This window comes from Pteropus vampyrus, unplaced genomic scaffold (assembly GCF_000151845.1).
Source record: "Pteropus vampyrus isolate Shadow unplaced genomic scaffold, Pvam_2.0 Scaffold129, whole genome shotgun sequence".
NCBI classification, from domain to species: Eukaryota; Metazoa; Chordata; class Mammalia; order Chiroptera; family Pteropodidae; genus Pteropus; species Pteropus vampyrus.
The window spans coordinates 2,341,556-2,364,947 of NW_011888910.1; the positions used below are offsets into that span (position 1 = coordinate 2,341,556).

Below are 23,392 nucleotides of genomic sequence, written 5' to 3' on the forward strand. Positions count from 1 at the left end.
ATTATATTTCCATGTGGCAGCACTGCTTTATAGCTGCTGTGGGGGCTCTCAGGCTTTCACAGTGTGCCTTGAGTTGAGAGTTGGCTAAGCAGAGCTTATTATTTTCTTTTTCTCAAGGATTCTAAAGCTGCACAAAAGTTAGTCCATTTCAGTTTGCATTTGTCAAAACACATAGAACTTTACAGCACAAAGAGTGAACCTTAAAGAGCACAAATTTTTAAAAAATCATTTAAGAGGCTGGGATGAAGTTTACAGGATGGGGTGAAGAATACAACAAAAGAGTCTAATTGTATTACAAATCTATGAAACAACCTCACTGAAGGGAGTGGGGTGGGAGAATACTGACCTAAGTAACTTTGAACTGAATGGAGTCTGTAAGAATAAAAGCAAAAGGAAGTGTACATAAGCACTGCACTTGGGTGATAAAGTTGTTTCTAATGGAAGAATAGGTTAACAATTCTGAAACCACTACACATATATACTAGAACTGAACAATTAAGAAAATAGATAGCAGCTGGTAGGAGTGGGGTTTATTATTGTTGGAGTGGGAGGTTAGAGAGAAGCAAGAGAAGAAAGCTAGAATGATCCATATGCTAATGGATTACAGTTGGAGATATTATTATTAATTCATGTTTGATTTACTATAGACACACATGGTTATACAGCAAAAATGTATACAGATGTGCATGTACACGCATATTTTTAAAATATTTCCTTGTTAAATCAGATTAAAGAGCCTAGAAACATACAAAAACACTGGTGAAATCCTAATAAGATCTTTAGTCTAGCTAATTGTACCATGTAATTTAATATTCTGGTTTTGATAATGTACTATGATTATCTCCTAAGATGTCACCATTAGGGGGAACTGGGTGATGGGTATGTGAGTCTAAAATTATTTCAAAAAGAAAATAGTTTTAAAGCCCTATACAATATCAATATAATAGTATCAGGAGTAGGAAGAAACCAGTGGATAGGAGAATTGACTAAATGTCTTGAGAGAATGTCTATATCATTTCAAAATATTAAATAAGTAATTTAAAGGAAATATAACTCAAAAGTAAGATAAACTGAAATACAGATACTAGAAACAAGTCTAAATATGTCAACAATTACAATTAATGTAAATGGATTAAACACACCAGTTAAAACATAGATATTTTTAAATTGGGCTTTTAAAAATCTATTCATATGCTACTTACAAGGGCAGATAAAGAAGGGCAGAAAAGGAAGGATTGCCCTATCTAATATCAGGACTTATTATGAAGGAATAGTAATTAAATAATGTGGTACTGACCCAGGGATGAACATATTGACCATTGGAAGATCCTACTTTGTGTGCAACTCAGGTATGCACAGAGACCATTTATCATTTCACTGAGAGAAGGGCAGGCTTGTCAATAAGTGAAGCTGGGAGGGGGTGGGAATATTTAATAATATGAAAAAAGTTGGAATTGGATCCCTTCCTCAAGCTACATATACACTCAACCAAGCCCTTCTTCTTTTCCTTTTTTTTCCTGTTCTCTTCTTTACCATCTCCTCTTCTCTCCCCAGAATGGAGGCCAAGAGCATGAGACAATAAGGGGAAGCTGAGGAGCCACAGGAGGAGCCACAGGAGGAGCAGGCTTATGGCTCAGAGGATAAGGGTATCAACCTGTGGCCTGTGGGAACACAAGGGCCTGGGGCATATACTGATAGGTCTTAAAGCTGAGAATTCAGGAAAGTGAAGAGCAGTGGAGAGCCATCAAGGACATAGGGCAACAGGGGAAGGGAGATAGTGTGATTAAAGTTTGGTTACACTGAACAACTAAGTAAATTGTATGAGCGACTAAATAATATGCTGAGGATGATAGGAGTCAAGCTTCTCAATAGGTATATTTACACATATGAAAAGAGGAGAAGGCTAGAAATACCCCTGAGTTATTGGATTGATACTGGAAGCATCAGTATAAACCCATAGTTTTATAATATATCTATACAGATTCTACAGATATAGAAATAGAGATATATACATATGTGGATATATATGTATGTATGTGTACATGTGTATATGTGTCACACATATATAGACACATGTGTACACGTACATACACACATATATATCCACACATGCACACACACACACACACGTACACACACACACTTTTCCCACCTCTATCTTCTGAGAGGGCCTAGAAGCAATGACACATGAGGAGCATGAGACTACCAGAGTCTAGGTCTTGGTTTTGAAACTAAAGGAAGCAGAGCTTTTTGAGAAATGACTGATTCCAGGGATAGGTCAAGACAAGATAGTCCAGAATACCTTTTGTGTCAGAAAGTAAGAATTCTCAACGAGTGATGAGGATACACTCGAAAAGACACAAAAATCGACTTGCATGAGCTCTGATTGGCTAATTAGGAGACAATTTGGGCACTGAAACAATGATAAGGGATTATAGCACATAATATAAAATAGGAATCTATGAGTTCATATTGATATAAATGAATGGAGAAAGGAAGGAAGGAAGGAAGGAAGGAAGGAAGGAAGGAAGGAAGGAAGGAAGGAAGGAAGGAAGGAAGGAAGGAAGGAAGGAAGGAAGGAAGGAAGGAAGGAAGGAAGGAAGGAAGGAAGGAAGGAAGGAAGGAAGGAAAAGCTAGCTCTTTCTTACAGTAGGATGCCAAATAATAAATTTAGAAGAAATAAGGAAAATAGAGAATCACCACCACAAAAGTGATTAATTTAGACATGAGTGGTCATTGTATGGAAGTACAATGAGGACTGGGAAATTGGGCTAATCTCAAAATAATTCCCCACAAAATACTAATTAGTTACAAAGGGGGAAATAGTTAATTTAAGAAAGAGAAACCTTATAGACACCAACATGACCAGGTAATCCAGCTTAACATCACCAGTGATGAAACAGGTCAACATGGTGTTACTTCTAATGAGATGCATTGAGTAGAACACAACTTTATTTCTGAGTAAATCCCCACCATGATTGTATGGTATGAATTTAATCATGAGAAAATTTTAGGTGGACCAAGGTGAGGTTATCCTAAAATGAAAGGCCTATAATCTTTAAAACCTTCCAGGACATGAAAGACATGAAGACACTGAGAGTTCGGGATGTTAATCTAGTTTTACTTGCATTCCTGGAATAAACCATACATGCTTTCTCTTTTATGATATGACTCTTCATATCTTTTTCCAATTTTTATTTTAGAGTGCAGATGTGTGCATGCACTTTTAAAAAATTGGTTTGAGTTCTTTAGTTCTTGATACTGATATTTTGTGATAGTTTGTAATTTTCTCTTTCATTTTATTTAAGCTATTACTTTAAGAACAAAGGTATTTCATTTATTATGGTCAAACTAATCATTTTTTTCCAGTTCATGCTTTTTAGGCTTATTTAAGTTTTAGGAATATCCATCTATATATTTCACTTAGCATTTTAAAACTTTGTTATGGACATTAATGTCCTTAACCCATCTGGAGTAAATTTTTTAAATAATTATTTTGAAATAACTTTGAACTTAAAGAAAAATTGCCAGAACAATGCAAAGAACTCCCATGCCCCTTCACCCAGAGATTCCCCAATTATTAACATTTTACTGTTTGTTCCATTGCTGTCTACCTATTCCCACTATCACTATTCCTTTTCTGAAACTTTTGAGAGCAAATTGTAGATGATGTCTCATTACCCCTAAACACTCTAGTGTGTTTACCCCTCCAAATAAGGACATGCTCCTGTATAATCGGCATTCAACTCTCCAATGAGGAAGTTAACACTGTGTACCATGTCTAATTCACAGACCCCATTCAAATTTTGCTAACTGTCACACAATTTCTCTGGCCTTTTGGTTTAGGATCTTATCTAGGAAATGCAGGTTGCATTTAGTTGTCATTCCTGTTCTGTTTCAGTGTGGGCGGGGACCATAAAGTATTCACTTAATGATAAATCAATAAGCTGTGCATCTTTTTTGTGCATTGTTCTCTGTGTACATTTCATTATAAATGTTAATTTTTAATATATTTATTTTTAAATAGAAAGCTAATTACATTCATACATTTCAAAAATAATATTACTCCCAGAATTATAATTTATGCATTAAAATCAATTTTCCTTAGTCAGTCATACATTTAAGGCCTAGAAGTTTCAACTAATTTGAAAGTGATCAGAGTGAAAAATCACCTTACAAGTAGCAGATGCAAAGGGAGACCCAGGACTCTCAAAGTGGGTTTTTACTGGGACCCTTACCAACATAGCTCCACAAAAATTTCATTATTCTCCTAATTTAAATCACTGTTTAAATATGGTATAGTTTTTGTCTTTTTAGATTAAAAAGCTATATATATTTACATTCATATTTTAATTAAGACTTTGGTTGAAAGTATAAAAAAATGACAGGTTTAATTTATGAGAAAGATAATTGCTAGACCTATCTATTCTAACATAGCAGTGGATTTTTTTTTGACCAAGAAACAGAAGTGGAATTTCTTACTAGCCATGGCAACTGCTTTTACAAATAATTTCAAAAGGATGCATTCGGAAACAGCAGCTTCTAGAAAGTCTACTTATGATGGATTGGTAGAGAGTTGGGGAATCAGATAGTCAATTCTTAACCTGTTGGCGATGCAAGAACACGAAGCACAGGGGCCTGACACACACCAGGTGCACACGTGTGTGGGGAACATATGCATACCCACTTGCTGAGACTGAGACTGCATCAATGTAAACTGAGAAAGGAATTTGGTGCCAACTAGGCTTAAAATTAGACATGGTCTCTTTCTGGCAGTTTTAGGGATAAGGAGTTTGGCATATTTATAAGCCTTAATTATGCAAACCTACTTTCAGGGATACCTTTGGCTCAAGTTGATATTCAGACCCAAACAGTGCTTATGACGTTTTTTCTATTCTGAACAGTATTTGTTTCTTTAACTTCAAACATAATTGCTTATCAAAAGGAAATATGCCCTTTGCAAGAAGTTGACCTAAAACATTCTTGCATGGACTTTTCTCCCCACCCAAACCACAGTATTCTAGAAAATCTCTAGTTCACAAAATTCAAAGGTGAAACCCTCCTTGGAAATCATTTAGTAGTTCTCTCTCCTCCATATTTCAGATTATGAAACTGCAACCCAGTGTGGGGACAAACCAAGGTCATCTCAATACTGACAACTCAAGGCCTAGTACCTGGGTTTTTTCACTCTCGTTTATTGCTCTTTCACCTCAGATATGACCTGGAGTGGACTTTTCAAATTAAAAAAAGAAAGAATGAAATGTTCTTCAAGGCCACCTTCAACCATGGATATTGCCCCCGTTGTTCCCAAATAGTTAGCAAGCGTAGGCAACCATGGATTTCATTAGCCTGTAATTAAGGAACTAGAAAGAACCAACCTCTCATAGAGCTGCGACTTGCAGAAAGACCTGTAATTTTTAAAATAAGAATTACACACACACACACACACACACACACACACACACACTAGCATTTGCTTTCAACCATTCACCCCAATATCATTCATGTACAGTACTAACTCCGCTCTCTCACATCCTCGCTTTCAAAACAACCCAGAACGGCGAGGGCAGGCTGGGGCGCAAGGGGAGGAAAATGAAGAGGGAAAGGTCCGCGAGGGTTCCAGGGGTGGCGCGGTATAGCAGCGCTGGGAAGAAACTATCCAGGACAGGCTCCTGAGTTCGAAGGCGGGCGCTCTGCGCACGCGCGCAGGTCTGGGGGCTGTTGCTCTCCTGCACCCGGCTTCGCTCTGCTTTATTTAGCCCGTTAGTGCTGTCTCTCCCACCCCTAACGCCCCAAGTTCGGGATGACAGGGGATAGGATGTGGGGGAATCCCAGGACACTCTCAGAAAACGACATTTGGACGATCCAAGGAGAGTGGGCGAGCGGAGGAAGGCCAGGACTTTAAGGGCAAAGTCTTAAACTGCCTACAACCCGAGGCTCTGCAAGAGTAGGAGAGTGGAGCCCACACCTCAACACAGACTCAGGGAAGGAAAAGCTGAGGCCCAACCAGGTCACTGGACCCCCGAGGGTCGGGACCGAGATGTAGGCGGGGCCGAGAGGAGGGCGGGGCCGAGATGTGGGCGGAGCCTGCTGTGACTCCCTCGATGCCCCGCCCCTCGGACCAACCTCCCGCACTGCCATTGGAGGGAGTCGGGGGCGGGTCCGAGAGACACTCCCCTCTCGCCACCGTCACCCGCCACGCCCCCTGCCCGCCCACGGTTTTGGCTTTACCAGGGGTCTCTGAACGCAGGGATAGGAAACTCCCGGAGTTACCGCAGATCCCCTGGACGTTGGAAAGGCGAATCCCCCTGCTGCCCCACCCACGGGCCCGGTGACGTCACCGGGGGCTACGTGGTTCCAGCACCCCGGACCCGGGACTCCGGGACTCCGGGCCCTCACCTCCCCGTAGGTGGCTCCCGCGGGACTGGGCCAAGGTTGCCCCGCCTCCCCGCGTACTAGCTCCACATCACGAAGTGCTGCAGTCATTCCTCCCTCGCTCCCCCTCAGCCCGCACGCTCCCCGGCCTGTCCCACCCCCTCTTATTTTGCACTTTCTCTCCTTTTCACACTGTCCATGCATCTCCAAATAGCTGAATGAGTGTGGCGACCGGGTGATGGGCGCGCAGGTGGCATGCTGCCTGGAGAAGTAAATTCAATATCTCCTTAATCTGTTTGCATCTATTCCTTATTTAATACCTTGATGTTTTTTCGTGTGTTCTTAGAAGATTTGGAGGGGTCGTTTTCATTTATTTTTTCTCTTCACGAGCTTAAAGTTGGCTGATTGCCTTCTTTAGCATTTGATTAAAGAAGCTAAGATTTAGGCTTCTTTTGGTGCTGAAGAAGGAAAGAAAACCAAAGCCTAACGGCGTTTAGATAGAAAATAGCCCTGTTTATTTTTCATTGTCAACTCAAGCTGTCGCGGATAGCACCTTGCATAGAGCACAGACGCAGCTGCAGAAGCACTTTGTTGCAGAGTAGGCTATGTCTACACAGGGTTTGTGCCCAAGCATCAAAAGACAGTGCAGGTGTGTGTGGATCTGAGTGTGTGTACGTGATGTACGTGTGTGCGTGTGCTTCAGGATCAGAAAGAAGCCCGCATACTACCGATTACTTCGGAAATTTCCTAACGCTCTGAGAGTTAGTAAACCTCTAGTATCGATAATTGTCTTTGCAGAGGCTCCTTCCTCCGTACCCTCCCCACCCCTCAAAAAACAGTTTTCGCTGTGTCTCTTGAAGTGGCCTCTCGCTGGCTCCGGCCTTCAGAGCTGGTGAAATTCACAGAGGGCACGCGGTGTATATTTCAGGGCGCCCCAAGTGAAGACCAAACCCCTGAGACCTGGGCGTGTGCGCGCGATCGCATTTAGTGTGTGCGGGCGGGCAAGGAGGTGCTCGGCTGGACTCGCGGGCGTGTGTGTGTGTGTGTGTGTGTGTGTGTGCGCGCGCGCGCGCGCGCGCGTGAGTGTGTGCTCACGCGCTCCAGGCTGCGCCCAGAGCTCGGCTGCTGGGTTAGAGAAAAAGAGGGTAGGCCAGCGCAGGAGGCAGGCAGCCGATGAGGGACGCGGGGGTTCGCATTTATAGAGCTGGTTTAGCTGTTCTTTTCCTCTACCGCTCCTTTAAACCCTACTGCATCAAAGGGAGGGGGCTCGATTCGCTGTTGAGCTTGTGGAGGAGTGGGAGCAGGTTGAAACAATCGAGTGGGCGCGCCAGGACTCCCCGGCTCCAGGCGGGAGGGGAAGGGAGCCCCGGTTCTGCGCAGGGAGGGGGCGGGGTTGGGGGCCCTGGGAACTGCGGGGAGGCGGGGATGACCGCAGGGATGGGGAAGTGGTCACCCCCCGAGGCAAGATTTCGTTCGATCACACATTAATTGGAGATATCTGATTAATTCCAGCTTCTGATGACTATAAATGGCGATTCTCTACCAAGGTGTCTTTATTTAAAAAAAAAAAAATCATTACGTGTCATCCCCCACGTCAGGCCTGCTCGTGGGCGTGAGGCTGTACTTCCTCCGCCCCCTCCTAATGGAGTGAACCATTCCCAGCTCTTCCCCCCCACCTCCCCGCTCCCTGAGCCTCTCTCTCTTTCTCTCTCTCTCTTTTCTTCGTTCCCTCTCTCTCCTCCCTCTGCCTTCCCCGTGCATAAAGTCTCCGTTGCTCTTGGAACTTGTTGGCAATGCCTATTTTTCAGCTTTCCCCCGCGTTCTCTAAACTAACTATTTAAAGGTCTGCGGTCGCAAATGGTTTGACTAAACGTAGGATGGGACTTAAGTTGAACGGCAGATATATTTCACTGATCCTCGCGGTGCAAATAGGTAAGTGGCCGCCTGGCCAGGCTCGCAGCGGGAGCAGAAGGCTGTCGGCCCGGCCCGGGGAGCCGTGGGGTCTGACTGGCCCGAGGCCGCCGGGGCGTGCGGAGAAGCCTACAAACCCCCAGGGGTGGGGGCATCGGTTCCTGGGGACTCGCGCGTCCCGGGTTGGTTTTTCTAGAGACTCCAAACGTTCTCCAGGAAATGTGAGCGGCTAGCCATTTCAGGAGGGGGTTTTCTCTCCCCTTTTTTCCCCAAAGAGCATGTTCATTTTTGCTTCTCTTCTCGGGTTTGGTGTGTTCTGGAGCAATGCATTGGCCTCTGCGATACTGCAAGGTATTATTTTGAAGAGTCGAAAGGTGAATGCAGGAACAAGATAGCTAGGCCCCTAGAACTGGAAAGTTTATGTGCAGAAAGCAAAGATATTCCGGGGCTTAGACTGCTGCATTTAGAACTTTGTCATTCTCCCACCACCCCCACCCCACCCTCATACCCTAGCTGCAGCGTTTGCACCGGGCACGCAGACCGGCTGGGGGGCAAATTGAGAGTGATAGGGAACCCCAGAGTACATATTTTGATGTGCTTATTGAGGAGTTTGAATTCAGCCAAATATATGTGGATATAATTTTCTATGAGCATTTGATTGTTCCCTTCTACACAGGTATTTGTATTTTACATATAGGAAAGGGTTAAAAAGGACAGATTTATGTAGTCCCCATTTTATGTTAAGGAATGTCGAGTCCTAGTTACACTGTCATTGGGTTTTAAAAAGTTCACATTTTCCATCCAGAAACGAGGTTATGGAAGGGAGCACTAGAAAACCCCCTTTCTCATGCAGGTCAGAGCATTAATTAACGTGGCCTAAAATGAAACTGAAGCAGATTATTAATAGAATGGACAAGAGAAAAAATAGGAACTCTTCAAACGGGTTTTCTAGAGACAGAGGGAATTGTTGCCTCCTGTCATTTCAGGCTGTAGCATTCTTTGCAGACAAATCCTTGCAGTATTGGGGTGGGGGGGGAGCTTTAGGGAATTGGTTTGGGGCAAGAGATGAAATGCATAACATTTTTCTTCTGGAGAAATGTAAAGGAAACAGGGCTTGGAGTTATCTATACAATAAAATGAATTATTTGTAGTGAGTTGAGTTTTTTATGCATTTGACATGATTTTGAGTATCTGATTTTCTTGCATGAACATTATAGGGATTTTAGGATGTGTGGATGCAGGATGTTGGCGTTTTCCTTTAATTCTGAGAAATGACATGATGTTTTGAATCTGGTTGTTTTGAATCTCCGACATTAGTGCAAAGAGCTGCAATAAATAAAGAACATTTTTTATTGCAGCAAATTTCTTAAATATTGGAAATAAGTAAATATGGCATTTTACAAATAGTCTGCAAATTTTTAGAGAGCAGGAGATAGTAGTTATTTTGATATGGAGATTTTAATCAGAAAAGGTTTGGTGCTCTGTTTTCCTAGTGAGATATAACCTGACTTGCGGGGGGAGGGGGGTAAAAAAAAAAAAGACAGCGATTGTGCATGAAGGATACACTTGGAACACACTAACCTCAACCTGAAAATGACCGTTTGTTGGCTGTGCAATTAAAATTGAGCAAATTCCTTCCCGGGTGTCCTCTTCTTCCCCGCACCAGAGCTTCGATCTTTATTAATTCATGTCTGGGAGCTGTCCCAAATCATTGACATTTGGCAATAAAAGTGGGGGACGGGGAGGGACGGGGAAGGGGAGAGGAGGGTGAACGCAAATGAAGCCACGGCAGGAAGAAGTTTGGAATGAATGGAAGGTCGAACAAATGAATGAACGGATGGAAATGGTACAACATGCGGACACCCAGAGGACAGGGAAGGAGCCCAGGTCGCCCGCCCGAGCCTCGCTGAAGCCGGGTTCAGGAACAACAGAGAGGGTCGAGCAGACTGCGACCTGAACAGATGCATGAGCTTGCAAAATACGTCCCTAGCGTGAGTTACCCGCCTCCCCGAGCCAACTAGAGACCAAAGAGTCATAGCTGCCAAAAAAAAAAAAAAAGAAAGAAAAGAAAGTAAGAAAAAAAATTCACGACTTTTTATTTTACACACGCACACACTCACACATGCGCAGTATGGAGGGTCTTCTCCAGCAGCGTCTGGAAAGATAACGTGACAGGAGCGCTTCCCGCCCCAAGCAAGACCCTGTTCCCCTTTAAAAAACTGTCAATACATCTTAGGGGCACTTTATCACCATCGAGATTGAGAGTGGAGGTAAGAGATAAAGGGAGACTGGGGGCAGGGGGGCGTGGATGAATTGTATTTTATTTCTTCCCTGCAAAGCTGCATTTGTGGCACGCATTATAGAAGACGACGGATAGGATTTGATTCATTGTGGTTGCGTTTCTGTTAGAATAAGTGTTCTTTTATTCTATTCTGTTCTATCTGATATTGCAGCCGCGAGGGCTTTTAAATATTTCGCGTAGGAGTGGGGCGGGAGACTTGTGAAGGTTTACATATCAGCCTGAGCCGAAATCAAAATTAACCTTAGTCCCTTCCCCAGAGCTTCCCGTTCCGGATTAGAAAGCGAAAGGCCCGCCTCACTCTTCCTGCAGCAATTTGCAAATGGTGCGCTCTCAGAGACTGCTGCAGGTCCGGTCACCTTCTCCCCTTGTCTGCGTCCCGGGACCAGCGGTAGAGAGTAGTGAGGGGTACCATCCTACTGGAGACATTCACACACTAACCGCGGCAGCAAGAACACTGCCCAGGAAAGGGCTCCCAGGGTCCTGGGCATTGAAGGCCGATTTCGATCCTGAGAAGATTCACCCCTTCTTTCCCTCCACTCGTCCCAATAGCACACATCTGTGCTTCTTGCGCGCCCTCCTGGCACACGGAGTGTTTTTGGCCTCTTGCCATCGAACGTTTAGCCTGGTTCTTTGGTCATTGAGTGGAAAGAAATGGCCACCGCAACACTTCTAGGTCTGGACCCTGTCTCTCTCTTCGGTCCTGCGAGGCAGGATTTGACCAACCTGAAGCCGCGAGCGTGGAACTCGGTGCGGCCTGAGCCATTTTTCCTCCTCCTCCTCCTGCTCCTCCTCCTTCTCCATAACCACTACCTCCTCCTCCCACCACCCGGCTGCTACTATCCCGCCACCCCCTCTGGAGGGAGCCCCGAGCTAAAGGCGAAGAGCCCCTGGCAACAGCCATCTGGGCCCTCAGCCTCAGGGCTGGGACTGGAGAGGAAAGGTCTCAGCCAGCTGCTGGAGAAAGTGGTAGCAGGTTTTTCCGGCAACTAAGTGTGTGGGGGGAGCTGCGCCTCGGATGGAGGCGGAGGAAGCAGGGGGCCCAAGGCTCACGGATCTGGCTTCCGCGGAGGTGACCCGGGGTCACCTGCGCAAACACATCGTGACCTTACCAGGCCCTGACTGCCCTGGACCACTCATCACCCCCGCCTGGTCCCGGGAGCCCAAGCTGCTCTCTCCCCAGTGGGGCGGGGCGGGGGGGGGGGGGGTTGCTTGGAATATCTCACTCAAAACCCAGACTGCGCGGTAGGCAATCGGTTTTATAATGAACCAATCCACTTGGGTGGCTGCCGGCGGCTTCCAGAGACTTGATTAATTTATTCATTCAGCAGTGTTTGCTGAGCGCCCACCAAGGACTGGGCACCAAATCGAGGCTCTTTTGCGTGATGTGGCATTAAGTTCAGCTGCGTGGCCCAATCTTTTGTCGCCTCCCTACCTCTTCCTCCTATCCCCATTCTGCTATTGAGACCCCCTCTGTCACTTCAGAAAAAGAAGATCGCACGGCAAAAGCCCTCGCCCAGGCTTTCTGGGGATGTGTTGGGAAATGAAGGGTGCGGGGAGAGTAGAAAAAGGGAAATAAAGGAGAAAAGGGAGGTGAGAAGAGGGGACAGTGGAAACCGCAAAAGATATAGAGCTAGATTCTGGAGGGAGCTGCGGGACAGGAATGGACTCACTAACCCTGCCCGCCCGCACCCAATCAGACACGGACAATCTTCAGGGACACGTAGTTGGGTACAGGCCAGCCTTGCCGGGGCCACGTCTTTCCTTCACCTTTAATAATGGCGCGCCCGGAGGCTGGGCGCTAGTAGACACCGCTCGATGGGGCGAAGCCGCTCGGAGTAGGGAGTGGGCAGTGGGGCTGCAGGGCGGGATCTCCGCGCTGCTGACTGGTGTCCCCTCCTCCCTGCAGCGTACCTGGTGCAGGCCGTGAGAGCAGCGGGCAAGTGCGATGCAGTCTTTAAGGGCTTTTCCGACTGTTTGCTCAAGTTGGGCGACAGCATGGCCAACTATCCGCAGGGCCTGGACGACAAGACGAACATCAAGACTGTGTGCACGTAAGTGTCCTCTCTGACCTGCTAGGTTCCTGTTTTGGGTTGCACTGCTGAGGTCGGAGAAACCCGCCGGCACGAATCCAAGCATTCTCGCCTCTCCCATTCTCAGGACTTGGCCAGGGCCGCACTGCTCAAAGAGATGCTATAGCTTTGAGTGGGCAGAGGAGGGTTGTTCCTCTTGTGGCCCAGTCCTATCTCTCCATGGTCCCCTCCAAACACACGGAAGTGTGCACATTAAACACACTGGAATCCAGGGTGAAAGTCAGAGGGAGCTGCTACTAGTTCTTCGCCCTGCTCGGAGGCATTATTCCTCATTCTTTCCTTCTGCCCTGAATGAGAGTCCTGCCCCACACTCTCGGAAGAACAGCTGGTTTTAGTTTTAGGTAATATCAAGTTTGCCTAAAAGGAAAGTCTCTCATCTATTTTGTCCATTTCCTCTGATTAAAACTCCCTTCCACTACACACCTAGAAAGCTGGCTGGCAGCCAAGGGAGTACAGGTCCCCCTTCATCTTTCTAGGATAGAGGCTGAAAGAATATTTTGTTTTGTGCCAATGACTTTGCCCAAGAAGAGCATACCTGGGCAACCAATGACTGCTGAATCTGTAATCATTTCCGAGGTTTAGGGTAGCCACCCTCCTTGCTTTTTTGTTTTCCCCTCTTTCTACATCTGTCTGCACGTATTCCCAGGCCAGGGAAGCTAAGGGCCCAAGGAGAGCCAAGAATGAGTTCATGGCCAGGGCCAGGGGCATTTTCTCACAACTTGGCTAGAAAGCACTCCCCTCACTTACAACTGTGGTGGCCAGCAGAGACCAACCTATGTTGGACCGGCAACATTTTAGCTGCTGTGGACTGAGAAGTACTCCTATCTTCTGCAATATACATACACTTTTATTTCAATTTTATTTTTCAGAATAGCTGAGACATGCCCCCCCCCCATGGTCTTTCTAATAAAGTCAAAGCACGAGGTGTTCTTTGTTCCCCAGGGGTCCGAGTGACCATTTGCTGCACCACCTTTTTTTTTTTTTTTAACGATGAATTCCTTTCTAATTCCCGCTGGTGGGGTGGGGGTGGGTGTTTATTTGTTTAAATTATGAGTAATTAAATGAGGTTCAATGTTGCTATACATTTTTCTAAATACCCTGGTACCCAGCAAGAGCCACAGCAGCTAAGTAGCTGATAACTTCCTATCAGAAAGGACCAAAAATCTGCATCTGGAGTGCATACCTATCTACTATAAATCAAAATGTCTGATGATAGATAAGAATATATAAAGCACAACAAACAGTTAAGTATAGATCGGTTCCCAAATATTCCATCATTTGCCAGAACTTAGTTAGTCCAAGATATTTTAATTTTTTAACAGGACTTTCATCATGAAAAATGGAAATGAGGAGGGCCCCTCTCAGAGGTTGCAGGCCACAGCTGTGTCAGGGCTTCCACTCAGTTGGTGGCACTGGTTGCAGAACATCCTGCTGAAGCCCACCTCCTCTCAGTCCCACGTGGATGTCTGTCCTTTTCCACCTTGTCTGTCTTTCAGAAGGGCTCTGTTCCCATCTGGGCATGCATAAAGAAAGGAGAGATTTAGACATCCTTCGAGAGGTGCAATTATGTAGAGAGCTGTCCTTCCACCTCGAGTATCTGTAAATATTGCTATTTATTTCCAGTTGAGGAACCTGGATGCCCTATCCCCCGGGAACCCAAGTCCTCATGAGTTAGAGACTGGGGGAGGTCAATAGAAAACAGCCAGAGCTCAAGGCAATCCACCAATCATTTATAATTTTACTATTAGCCAGAAGATGGGGTGGGAGTAGAAACAAGGATAAATCGAACATGGCGCCTGCCTTCAATGTGCCTACAGTCTAGGGTAGCAAGCAGATGGAATAGATAGGAGACGATGCAACCAAATTGCGGGGGAGCGGTCCGTCGCTGGTGACTTGGCGCTCAGAGCCGCGTGAGGTGGGAGCCGATCAGAGTCACTGAGACACACAGATCGACCCAGCGCCGAAAGGAGACAGCGCCCCAGGAATCGATCACGGGTTGGAATTATATTTAGTCTCGGGATCTATTTTGGGTTTTCAGAAGAAAGGGGGACAATAAAAAAAGGACAGGTTGGATGAAGGTTGTGGGGGCAGGGCTAGGAGCTGAGTCCAGCAGGAAGAAATGGCTGAAGGAGATGTGGAGCTCCGGCAGTGGCGGGAAGGGAGAACAAGGAGTCAACTCGAAGGTTGTCATAGGTGGGCAACACGCAGCCCAGGATTCCGGCCTGGGGGTCTAGGCACTACACCCCTAAGGCTCTGGAGGGAGGCCAAGTCCACGAAGAAGACTGGGGGCGGGAGCGAGAAGAGGACGGACCAGGCGTGCAAGGGCCGGAGCACAGAGGTTTGCAAATGCAAGTTTACAAAGCTGGTTTCCAGGGGCTCGGGCGCTAATACTCACCGACCCCTGGGAGGTGAGGGGCAAGCAGGAACCTCTTAATCGAATTAGAGCTGGGGGGACTCTGGAGAACAAGGCGAGGGCCAAGGAAGACCGAAGCAAGTGAGGATGAGGAAGAAGTGAGGGACTTAACGGAAGAAAACCGAGGGGACGAGAAAGGAGGAAAACAAAGAGGGGAAGACGAAAAAAAGGGGGAAATGGTAGAATGGGGAACAAAAGGAAGAAGGGGAGAGAAAGAAGGCGAAGGTCGGTGAGAGAATAGCAGCGTCAAGAGGGAGGGAGACAGAGGGAGAAGGGGAGGAGAAAGTGAGAAGCCCAGAGGGGAGGGCCGCGCTCGGAGTAAGTAACCCATCTTGCAGGCTAAGAGGCATTAATGGGCGGCAGCTTGCAAGGCTTAGCACTGTTTTCCTAGCTTTCCCCGAGGAGGACGAGCAATCTGTTTGCGCAGGCCGAGGTGCCAGCGCGGCGCAGCGGGAGCGGCCTGGCTCCCGGCTGCCGGGTCTCCGCCGGGCACCCGGAGAGAGAAACCAGACCCGGGAGGGGGCGGCCCTCTTCTCGGAGAGCTGCTTCTAGGCTGGGCCGAGGTCTGGCGAGGGCCGACCTTGCTGGATCCCCACGCCAAGGCGGTGGACTGTGGGTAGGGAGTGGGAGCCTACGGAGGTTGGCGAGGGCGGAGGCGCACTGGCTCAGGCCCAGGGTCCTCCCCGCGCCCAAAGTGAACCTGCTTCTTCTGTTCTGTTCCTCGCCAGATACTGGGAGGATTTCCACAGCTGCACGGTCACAGCCCTTACGGATTGCCAGGAAGGGGCGAAAGATATGTGGGATAAACTGAGAAAAGAATCCAAAAACCTCAACATCCAAGGCAGCTTATTCGAACTCTGCGGCAGCGGCAACGGGGCGGCGGGGTCCCTGCTCCCGGCGCTCCCAGTGCTCCTGGCGTCTCTCTCGGCAGCTTTAGCAACCTGGCTTTCCTTTTGAGCGCGGGGCCGGCTCCCCCAGCGCGCCCACCCACACTCACTCCATGCTCCCGGAAATCAAGAGGAAGATCCATTCGTTCTTTGGGGACGTTGTGAATCTCTGTGATGCTGAAAACACTCATATAGGATTGTGGGAAATCCTGATTCTCTTTTTGATTTCGTTTGATTTCTTGTGTTTTATTTGCTAAATGTTACCGATCAGTGAGCAAGCAAGCACAGCCAAAATCGGACCTCAGCTTTAGTCCGTCTTCACGTAAAAATAAGAAAACGGCAAACCCACCCCATTTTTTTTTTTAATTTTTATTTTTTGGCAAAAGAATCTCAGGAACGGCCCTGGGCCACCTACTATACTAATCATGTTATTACATGACAAATGATGGGCTCCTCCTAATAGGAAAGAGTAGAGGAGAAGGCCAGGGGAATGAATTCAAGAGAGATGTCCACGACGGAAGCATATGGTGAATCATTCACGCTCACGCCTTTCTTCCACAGTATCTTGTTTTGATCATTTCCACTGTCCATTTCTCCTCAAGAAAAGTGAAAGGACAGATTGTTGGCTTTGTGTTTTAAGGATAGGAGGGAGAGAGGAAAGAGGTTGGGATATCTCGGGTTAGAGGTAAAGGCTGCCAGAAGAAATGCTGCTAAAGTCACTGAGAGGTTCAGCTTTACCTGCTGTTATTGATGCATCTTTCCAAGTCCACTGCCTTTCTTTTCCCTCCTCTCTTGTTTTAGCCGTTACACATACAATAATACCTGAAAATATCCAACGGTATAGATCACAAGGGGGGGATGTTAAATGTTAATCTAAAATATAGTTAAAAAAAGATTTTGACATAAAGAGCCTTGATTTTAAAAAGAGAGAGATGTAATTTAAAAAGTTTATTATAAATTAAATTCAGCAAAAAAAAATTTGCTACAAAGTATAGAGACGTATAAAATAAAAGTTATTGTTTGAAATGGGGGTGTCGGCTGTTTTCTGCCCCAAGCCTGCTTTCTTGGCCGAGTTCTCAGGGGTACCTGAAGGGACCCATGCTGCCAGGTGGTTATGCACCTGCTTACATGCCACTTGACAACCTCCTATCTTCTAGCAGACCCTCCTCAACTAGGACACTTTGCCATTTCCCTGAAATTCTGTTAAAGAAGAGAAAGAGGAAGTTATTTTTTAAAATAAACTAAAAAGCAGAGATCTTTTCTAGGTGAGGCTTGTGGGAGCCCGGCTTGCGCTCAGCTGAGAAAGCACACGCAGACCAAAAGCCAGTAACTGGCCCCGCGGTCACTGCAGGCCGTGCTCTAACCACGACTCGCCTCTTCCTCTGCGGTGGCCAGAGGCAGCTTGCAAAGGAACCGCCATTAAGGGCTCCAGCAGAGGGGCTGAGAGGCTGTGGTCCCTGGCAGGGATCAGGTGAATCCTTTCATAATTAATAAGACGGCTCAGCCGAAATGGCGAGAAGACAGGGCCCTATTGATCAAGCAGTGGAGCAGCTTCCACCTGTCCTATTTATAGGCCCCGCATGGCCTTACGGAGAAGTAAACATTCGAGAGTAAACACAAGCAGAGGAGGCTGGCGTCCAGGGCCACAGGACTAGAACAGGCTCGGGGAGAGAGAATCAAATGTAGGTCTCTGGGTTCGATGCAATCGAAATCTGATTTCTTAGATGGGGGCGGGGGGCGCGGGGAGCTGCAGAGGCCCCCGGGACGGGGACGGGGATGGATGGAAGGAGGCGGAGGAGGCTGCAGCGAGTTCCCGCGCGGTGGAGCCCCGCGGCCGCAGCCTAGAAGGGTGCGCGGGGGCTCTGAAATGCAATGTGTAAACAATCACTAGAGTAACAGTTCATAAATCAAACCCAGTAGGTCGCAGCACAATCAGCATTCCCCCCACGGATTGAATTCCAGAAACACATGCGTCCCTGCGCCCGAAGCACTAGAAGCTGCACAGATTCTTAATGGCAGCATATATTACCGCGGCCAGTTCACGCACGCGCCGCGCCGCGCCCCGCCACTCCTGGGAATACGTTAACCGCCTACCCCCTCCTTTGTCGATCCTGGATTCTCAGTCAAAACCAAACCAGATCCTCACTGCCAGCGCCTAGTGGTCACCCATTGGGCAACGCTAGTTATTTGGAAAAATAGTTGGGTTTTGATCCTTTTGTTTCACAGATTATTTTTCCATCTAAGTGTAAACAGGATGGTTATAAGCCTGGGCTCAACCTCTGGAATTCAAATTAAAATGACTGAGCCTATTTTAAATACGAATCTATTTAATGAGGGGGCGGAGAATGAGGAGAAGGAGGGAGGGTCTTCTGTCTTTATTGCCAAAATAGCGCGTCGCCTCCTATCGGTATTTTTCCCTCCACAAACTGGAGACCAACTAGTGCGCATAACTGGGCCTCTTGCTTGCCAAAAGAAAACGCACGCGTTATTATCCCTAGGCTTTGGGGAGAAAGGACCCCCACGACACAAGGAGGATGCCCCTTCCCTAGCGGCGCGAGCTTCCCATCTAGAACTCAATCTCCTTACGGATCTGCGAACAAGCGAAGCTGAGGGAGGCGGCGGAGGCGACAAGGGGGCGGGGATTGGCAGCGCTGGCTCGTTTGCTATTCCTACAGAGTTCTTCTCAAGGAACTCCGTCCTGCTACCGCTCCAAACGCCTCCCAGGTGGGGATGCCCTAGAAGTAGGGCTCCCCACCGCCGGGTCCTTCCACGCGCCCACTCTGCCCAGTCCCAGCTCTCTCGCGGGAGCCTGGAGAAAGCTTGGCGCGGTGTTTGGGACTCTCTCGCGGTGTCCTAAGCAGGGGACCACGCTCACGTGCGCTTGGAGAGAGCCCCACGAACGCAAAGCAGCCAGTCTCAGAAAAGCAGGCTGCTACATCTGGCTCGTTAGAGAACATTTCTTCTTCTTGTGGTGATTGTTCAGATTATTATCGTGCTGTCTTCGACTATAATTTGCTGTTTAATCACGATGACATCTCCATATGTTAGTTGATGTTATTGTTTTTAAGCAACGCAGTAAACCCTTTTTCTAGCTCAAGGAGCTATTTACCAGGGTGAGCCTGTCCCATCACTGAGATGGGGGCAGGGGAAGGTAGTGGGTGTCAAGCACCAAGGAGATCATCACACCTAACTCAGCCCCGTGCCCGAGCAGTCTCCAGCTCTGCCCACAGCTCATGGCTTGAGGATCTGTTGGGGTTGAGAAAGGGCCCGCCTTCACTCTATCTCCTGCATGAGTAGATTCGAGACACAGAAATTCACTTGATGTAATGTTTGGTTATCTTGAAATTGTGAGAGAGGCCAACTCCAGAGCTCCAGGTTCAGCAGAACTCCAGGGCCCTTGGGAGGAGGACTTAAGGAAAGTAGGACACAGGGAGAGTGAAGGATGGGAGCACAAAAAATGGGGGATAGGAGAAAGAGGCGAGAGCAGAGAAAACAGATCCCAGAAGCAGTTAGCAGAGAGGAGAGAGGGAGGCGACCATTTTAAATACAGAAGGAAGTGTTGGAGAAACTTAGAGCTGGAGATGGTAGAGCTGTGGAAAAGAGAAGGAGGATAGAGATGAAATTGGGACTTAATTTCACAGAAGCAAATGAGCACTAGGACCACCACGTAGATTCTTTTTCTGTGGATCCAGAGATCCTTTCGTTCCAGCCTGAGCCTCGAAGGCCAGGGCCACAGGAGTCACGACACCTTGGGGCTGAGCAGGCCAAGATGAAGCGAGGGGACATCAAATAGATGAGGCAGAAATGGAACATTTTGCCTCTCCACCTCCCGAAACTCCCTCAAGTTCCGGCAGAGCTGCTTGCGGGAAGGCCTTCACCCATTATCACGGTTTCCCACTGCCCAGCCACACACAAGGCTCTGCGCCCTGGCAACGCTGTGCGATAGTGGTCCCTGAGGAGTCCACTCTCAGGTACAGTCTCCCGCCCTGTCTTCTGGTCTGCGGGGAGGTTCACTGTCCCATTGCTCTTTCCTCTTCCTCCCCAACACCTACCAAAGAAATCAACGCATTGCTTCACTAGCCCCTTGCCCCGGTATTTAAAAATGAAGTTGGGGAGACAGGAGGGGAGAAGTAAGGATGCCAGATGCGCGACTCCAGCGAGACACTGGATTCGCAGCCCTTCATTCACCATCCGGTTCGCGTCACTGCATCTCGCAAGGCTGAGGCGTCAGGGAACTTTGTAATGCTGTAGTTTGCGTTTTAATCTCAAGGAGAAGAACAGCGTTTTCCAGGGGCCCCTTCCTTGTTGGGCAGAGCAGCCTCAGCCCCAAACGCGAACGCATGGAATAAAGAAAACTGTGCCCAGTCCTGCTCGGGCAATCTTCCCATTGCAGCCCCACTGGGCGAGGAGGAGTGTAATATTCCCGTCCAGATCCACGCCCTGGAAGGACATCGCGTTTAGAGTGAGGACTCAGGGGCCAGATGACCTGTTACTAGCTGCGTACCCATGGGTAGGTTACTTAATCCCTCTCTGCCCCAGTTTCCTGCTCTGTAAAATGGGGGTAATCATACCTAACTCATCGAGTTGTACTTGTATCAAATGAGATAACATAAGTAAAGCGCTTTCACACTACATGCTGCTTACTCCTGACGTTAGCTATTATTATTGTTTTCCTCCATACAGGCTTAGTCCCATGGGTCTCACTGAAGTCTTCAAAAAACCTCGAGAAGAGAACCTCATTATGACCTTTAATACTTTAGAGCAGTTTTTCTCTATAGTCCAGCTGTTTAAATTCCTCTTGTGACATGCTATCCAGCACTCCACCCTGCTCTGGCTTTCTCACAGTATGCTCTAGATAAAGTCTTTGAATTAAGTCAGCAGCGACAGTGACAGCACTCCCAGGGGCTCCTCCACCCTACTTGGTGCCAGAGCCCAGGCCAGGCCCCTGGCTTTTCATTGCCTAGGACTGACTCCCATTCTAGAGCATCTGGGATTCTCCCAGCACTAACTGGATTCTTCCTGGAGCTTCCTTCACATTTTCTCTTCCTTTCCCTCCCCGTCACTTATATTAAATTCCAATCTAACATTAAAAAAAAAAAAGTAATGTGTTTCTTGTAACCAACAAAGCAATACAATGATACATAGCGTGGGGGGAAAAGTAATCCACCCTGCATTAACTAATGTTAATAGACCGACTTTCGTTTTTTTCACACCTTTCTCATAAAAACAAATACTCATACCAAGGGTGGGGTTTTTTTTCTTTTTTACAAAATTATGCTATATGTTTCTCTTCTACCAAATCCTTCAAGATCAATATCTAAACAAATAACTTCTTTTAAATAACCACACATTATTTCTCAGATGGCCTTACTACAGTTTATGTAATTTTACACCGATTGAGGGACATTTAGGTTTCCCAACTTTTTCGTGTCCTACAAATATTGTAATAAATATTCCTGTTCAAACAATGTTATGTACTAGTATTTTTGTTTCTTCAAGGGATAGATTCCTCAAAGTTGGATTGCTGGACATAAAGGTATGTGTCTATTTTTTCAAATATAGGTGTGCTTTTAACTTGAAAATATATAGTTGTATTTCTTTCTCTGAGTGTAGAGTACCCTTTCAACACTGTCTGTTAACACTTTTTTAAAAAATTAAACAATTAATTAATTATATTATATGATTTTTTTTTTTTTTCTAATGGTGACGTTGGTTAACGAAATCCACTTTTTTGGCTTTGTCAACCCAGTAGGTAACCTAGCGGCTTTCTGGAAAGCCAGCCTTTCTGGTATCCGCGTTGTGTTATCAGAGCCCCTCTCGGGCCATGATCGTTACCACAGCGTTCCTACAGGACTGGTTGGGAAGGTCCAGGAGGATTTAGGATTCCCTTCCTGGAGCAGCACGAAGGGCAGCGCTCACATCGATTTTTATGCAAAATGAAGAGTATTTAGTCCTGGACATCCCTGACTCTCTCTGGCCGATCTAATCCACAAGCCCCCGGGAGCGGAGGGCGTGGGTGCTGCCGGATGCTGGGCGAATGATTGTGTTTGGGTGAAAATGGGGCCTAGCTGGGGGTCCCCGCACTGGCCCCACCACTTCATTGGGGCGCCCCCCTGGCGGAAGATATGGCTCCATGGGTCAGCAACCAGGCCGAGATCCCCTGGCCTATCTGAGGTGGAGAGCGAGCGAAGGGAGGCAGCAAAAGAAAAGAAAATCGCAGCCTCCGAGGCAAGGCAGCAAAGATAACAGCTGAACTTTGTCTTTTTCCTCGCTCAGTAAAACCAAGAGACTTCTGTAGCGAGGACCAACTCAGAGCGAGCCAGGAGGAAGACCGAACCGTCCGTGGGGATTCCGTGTGCAGAGACAGAGACTCTGTCTCTTCTCCGCACCCCTCCCCCCTTTATTCTGCCTAACATTTTTTTTAATTAATTTACTTTTATTGAGTACTTACTACATGTTAGGCATTATGCTAAAGCTTTGTAAACATCATCTCATTTTCTGCACTTATTTCTGAAGGAGATGGTATTATCCTCATTTTACAGATGAGAAACAGGTTTAGTAAATTAGTAACTTGCCCCAAATCAGTCAGTAGTAAGAGGCAGAGCTAAAATTTGCGCACTAATCTATTTCAGGAACCTGTTTTAAGTCTTTACTTTGCTTGTTTTGTTACTATTTTGAGCCCAAAGGAAGGTAGCACAAGTTAAAAAACAACAAGAAAGAAACCTAAGTGCTACGATAGAGAGAATAATGGCCTCACAAAGATGTCATATCCTAATGTCTGGAACCTTGAATGTTAGTTATGTGGTATAGGGGCATTAAGACTACAGATGAAATAAGATTGCTAATGGGCTGCCCTTAAAATACGGGTAGTATCCTGATTGTTACATATATTGTGATTATATATGGGGGCCCAATATAATCACGAGGGTCCTTAAAAGTGGAAGAGGGAGGCAGAAGAGGTCAGAGTGAGGGGATATAAGTATTCCCTTTTGTTGGCTTTGAAGATGGAGGAAAGGGTCCACAAGCCAAGGAGTTCAAGCAACCTCTAGAAACTGAGAAGATTCTGGATTCTTTCCTAGAGTCTTCAGTAAGGAATGCAGCCTCGTCACTTTAGACCAGTGAAACCCATGACAGACTTTTGACCTACAGAACTAACTGTAAAATGATAAATTTGCATTGTTTAAGCCACCAAGTTAGTGGGAATTTGTTACAGTTAGTTGCAAATAGAAAAATAATACAAATCCTGATTTTAGCTGAAGAATACATCACAGCTATCCAGAGAGCTCTGGTGTTCAGGATGTATGTTTGCTGGGATCTGTTTAAGGCCCTTCTTTGATTATTTTGAAGGCAGGTGGCAGCTTCATTTCAGCAGTGTATGTAACAGAAAGAAGACATTAGAGAATACATTTCAAAG

The 23,392-nt window shown here is 46.8% G+C and overlaps 1 protein-coding gene across 1 annotated transcript; it reads left to right on the forward strand.

Annotated features, from left to right (window-relative positions):
• The first annotated feature begins 7,406 nt into the window (after positions 1 to 7,406).
• Positions 7,407 to 17,004, forward strand: NRN1 (neuritin 1). The gene is made up of 4 exons (XM_011367044.2): positions 7,407 to 7,520; positions 8,219 to 8,307; positions 12,495 to 12,639; positions 15,820 to 17,004. Exons 2-4 carry the CDS (start codon positions 8,253 to 8,255, stop codon positions 16,046 to 16,048), a joined length of 429 nt encoding a protein of 142 aa, XP_011365346.1. The 5' UTR covers positions 7,407 to 7,520; positions 8,219 to 8,252; the 3' UTR covers positions 16,049 to 17,004.
• Positions 17,005 to 23,392: the final 6,388 nt, after the last annotated feature.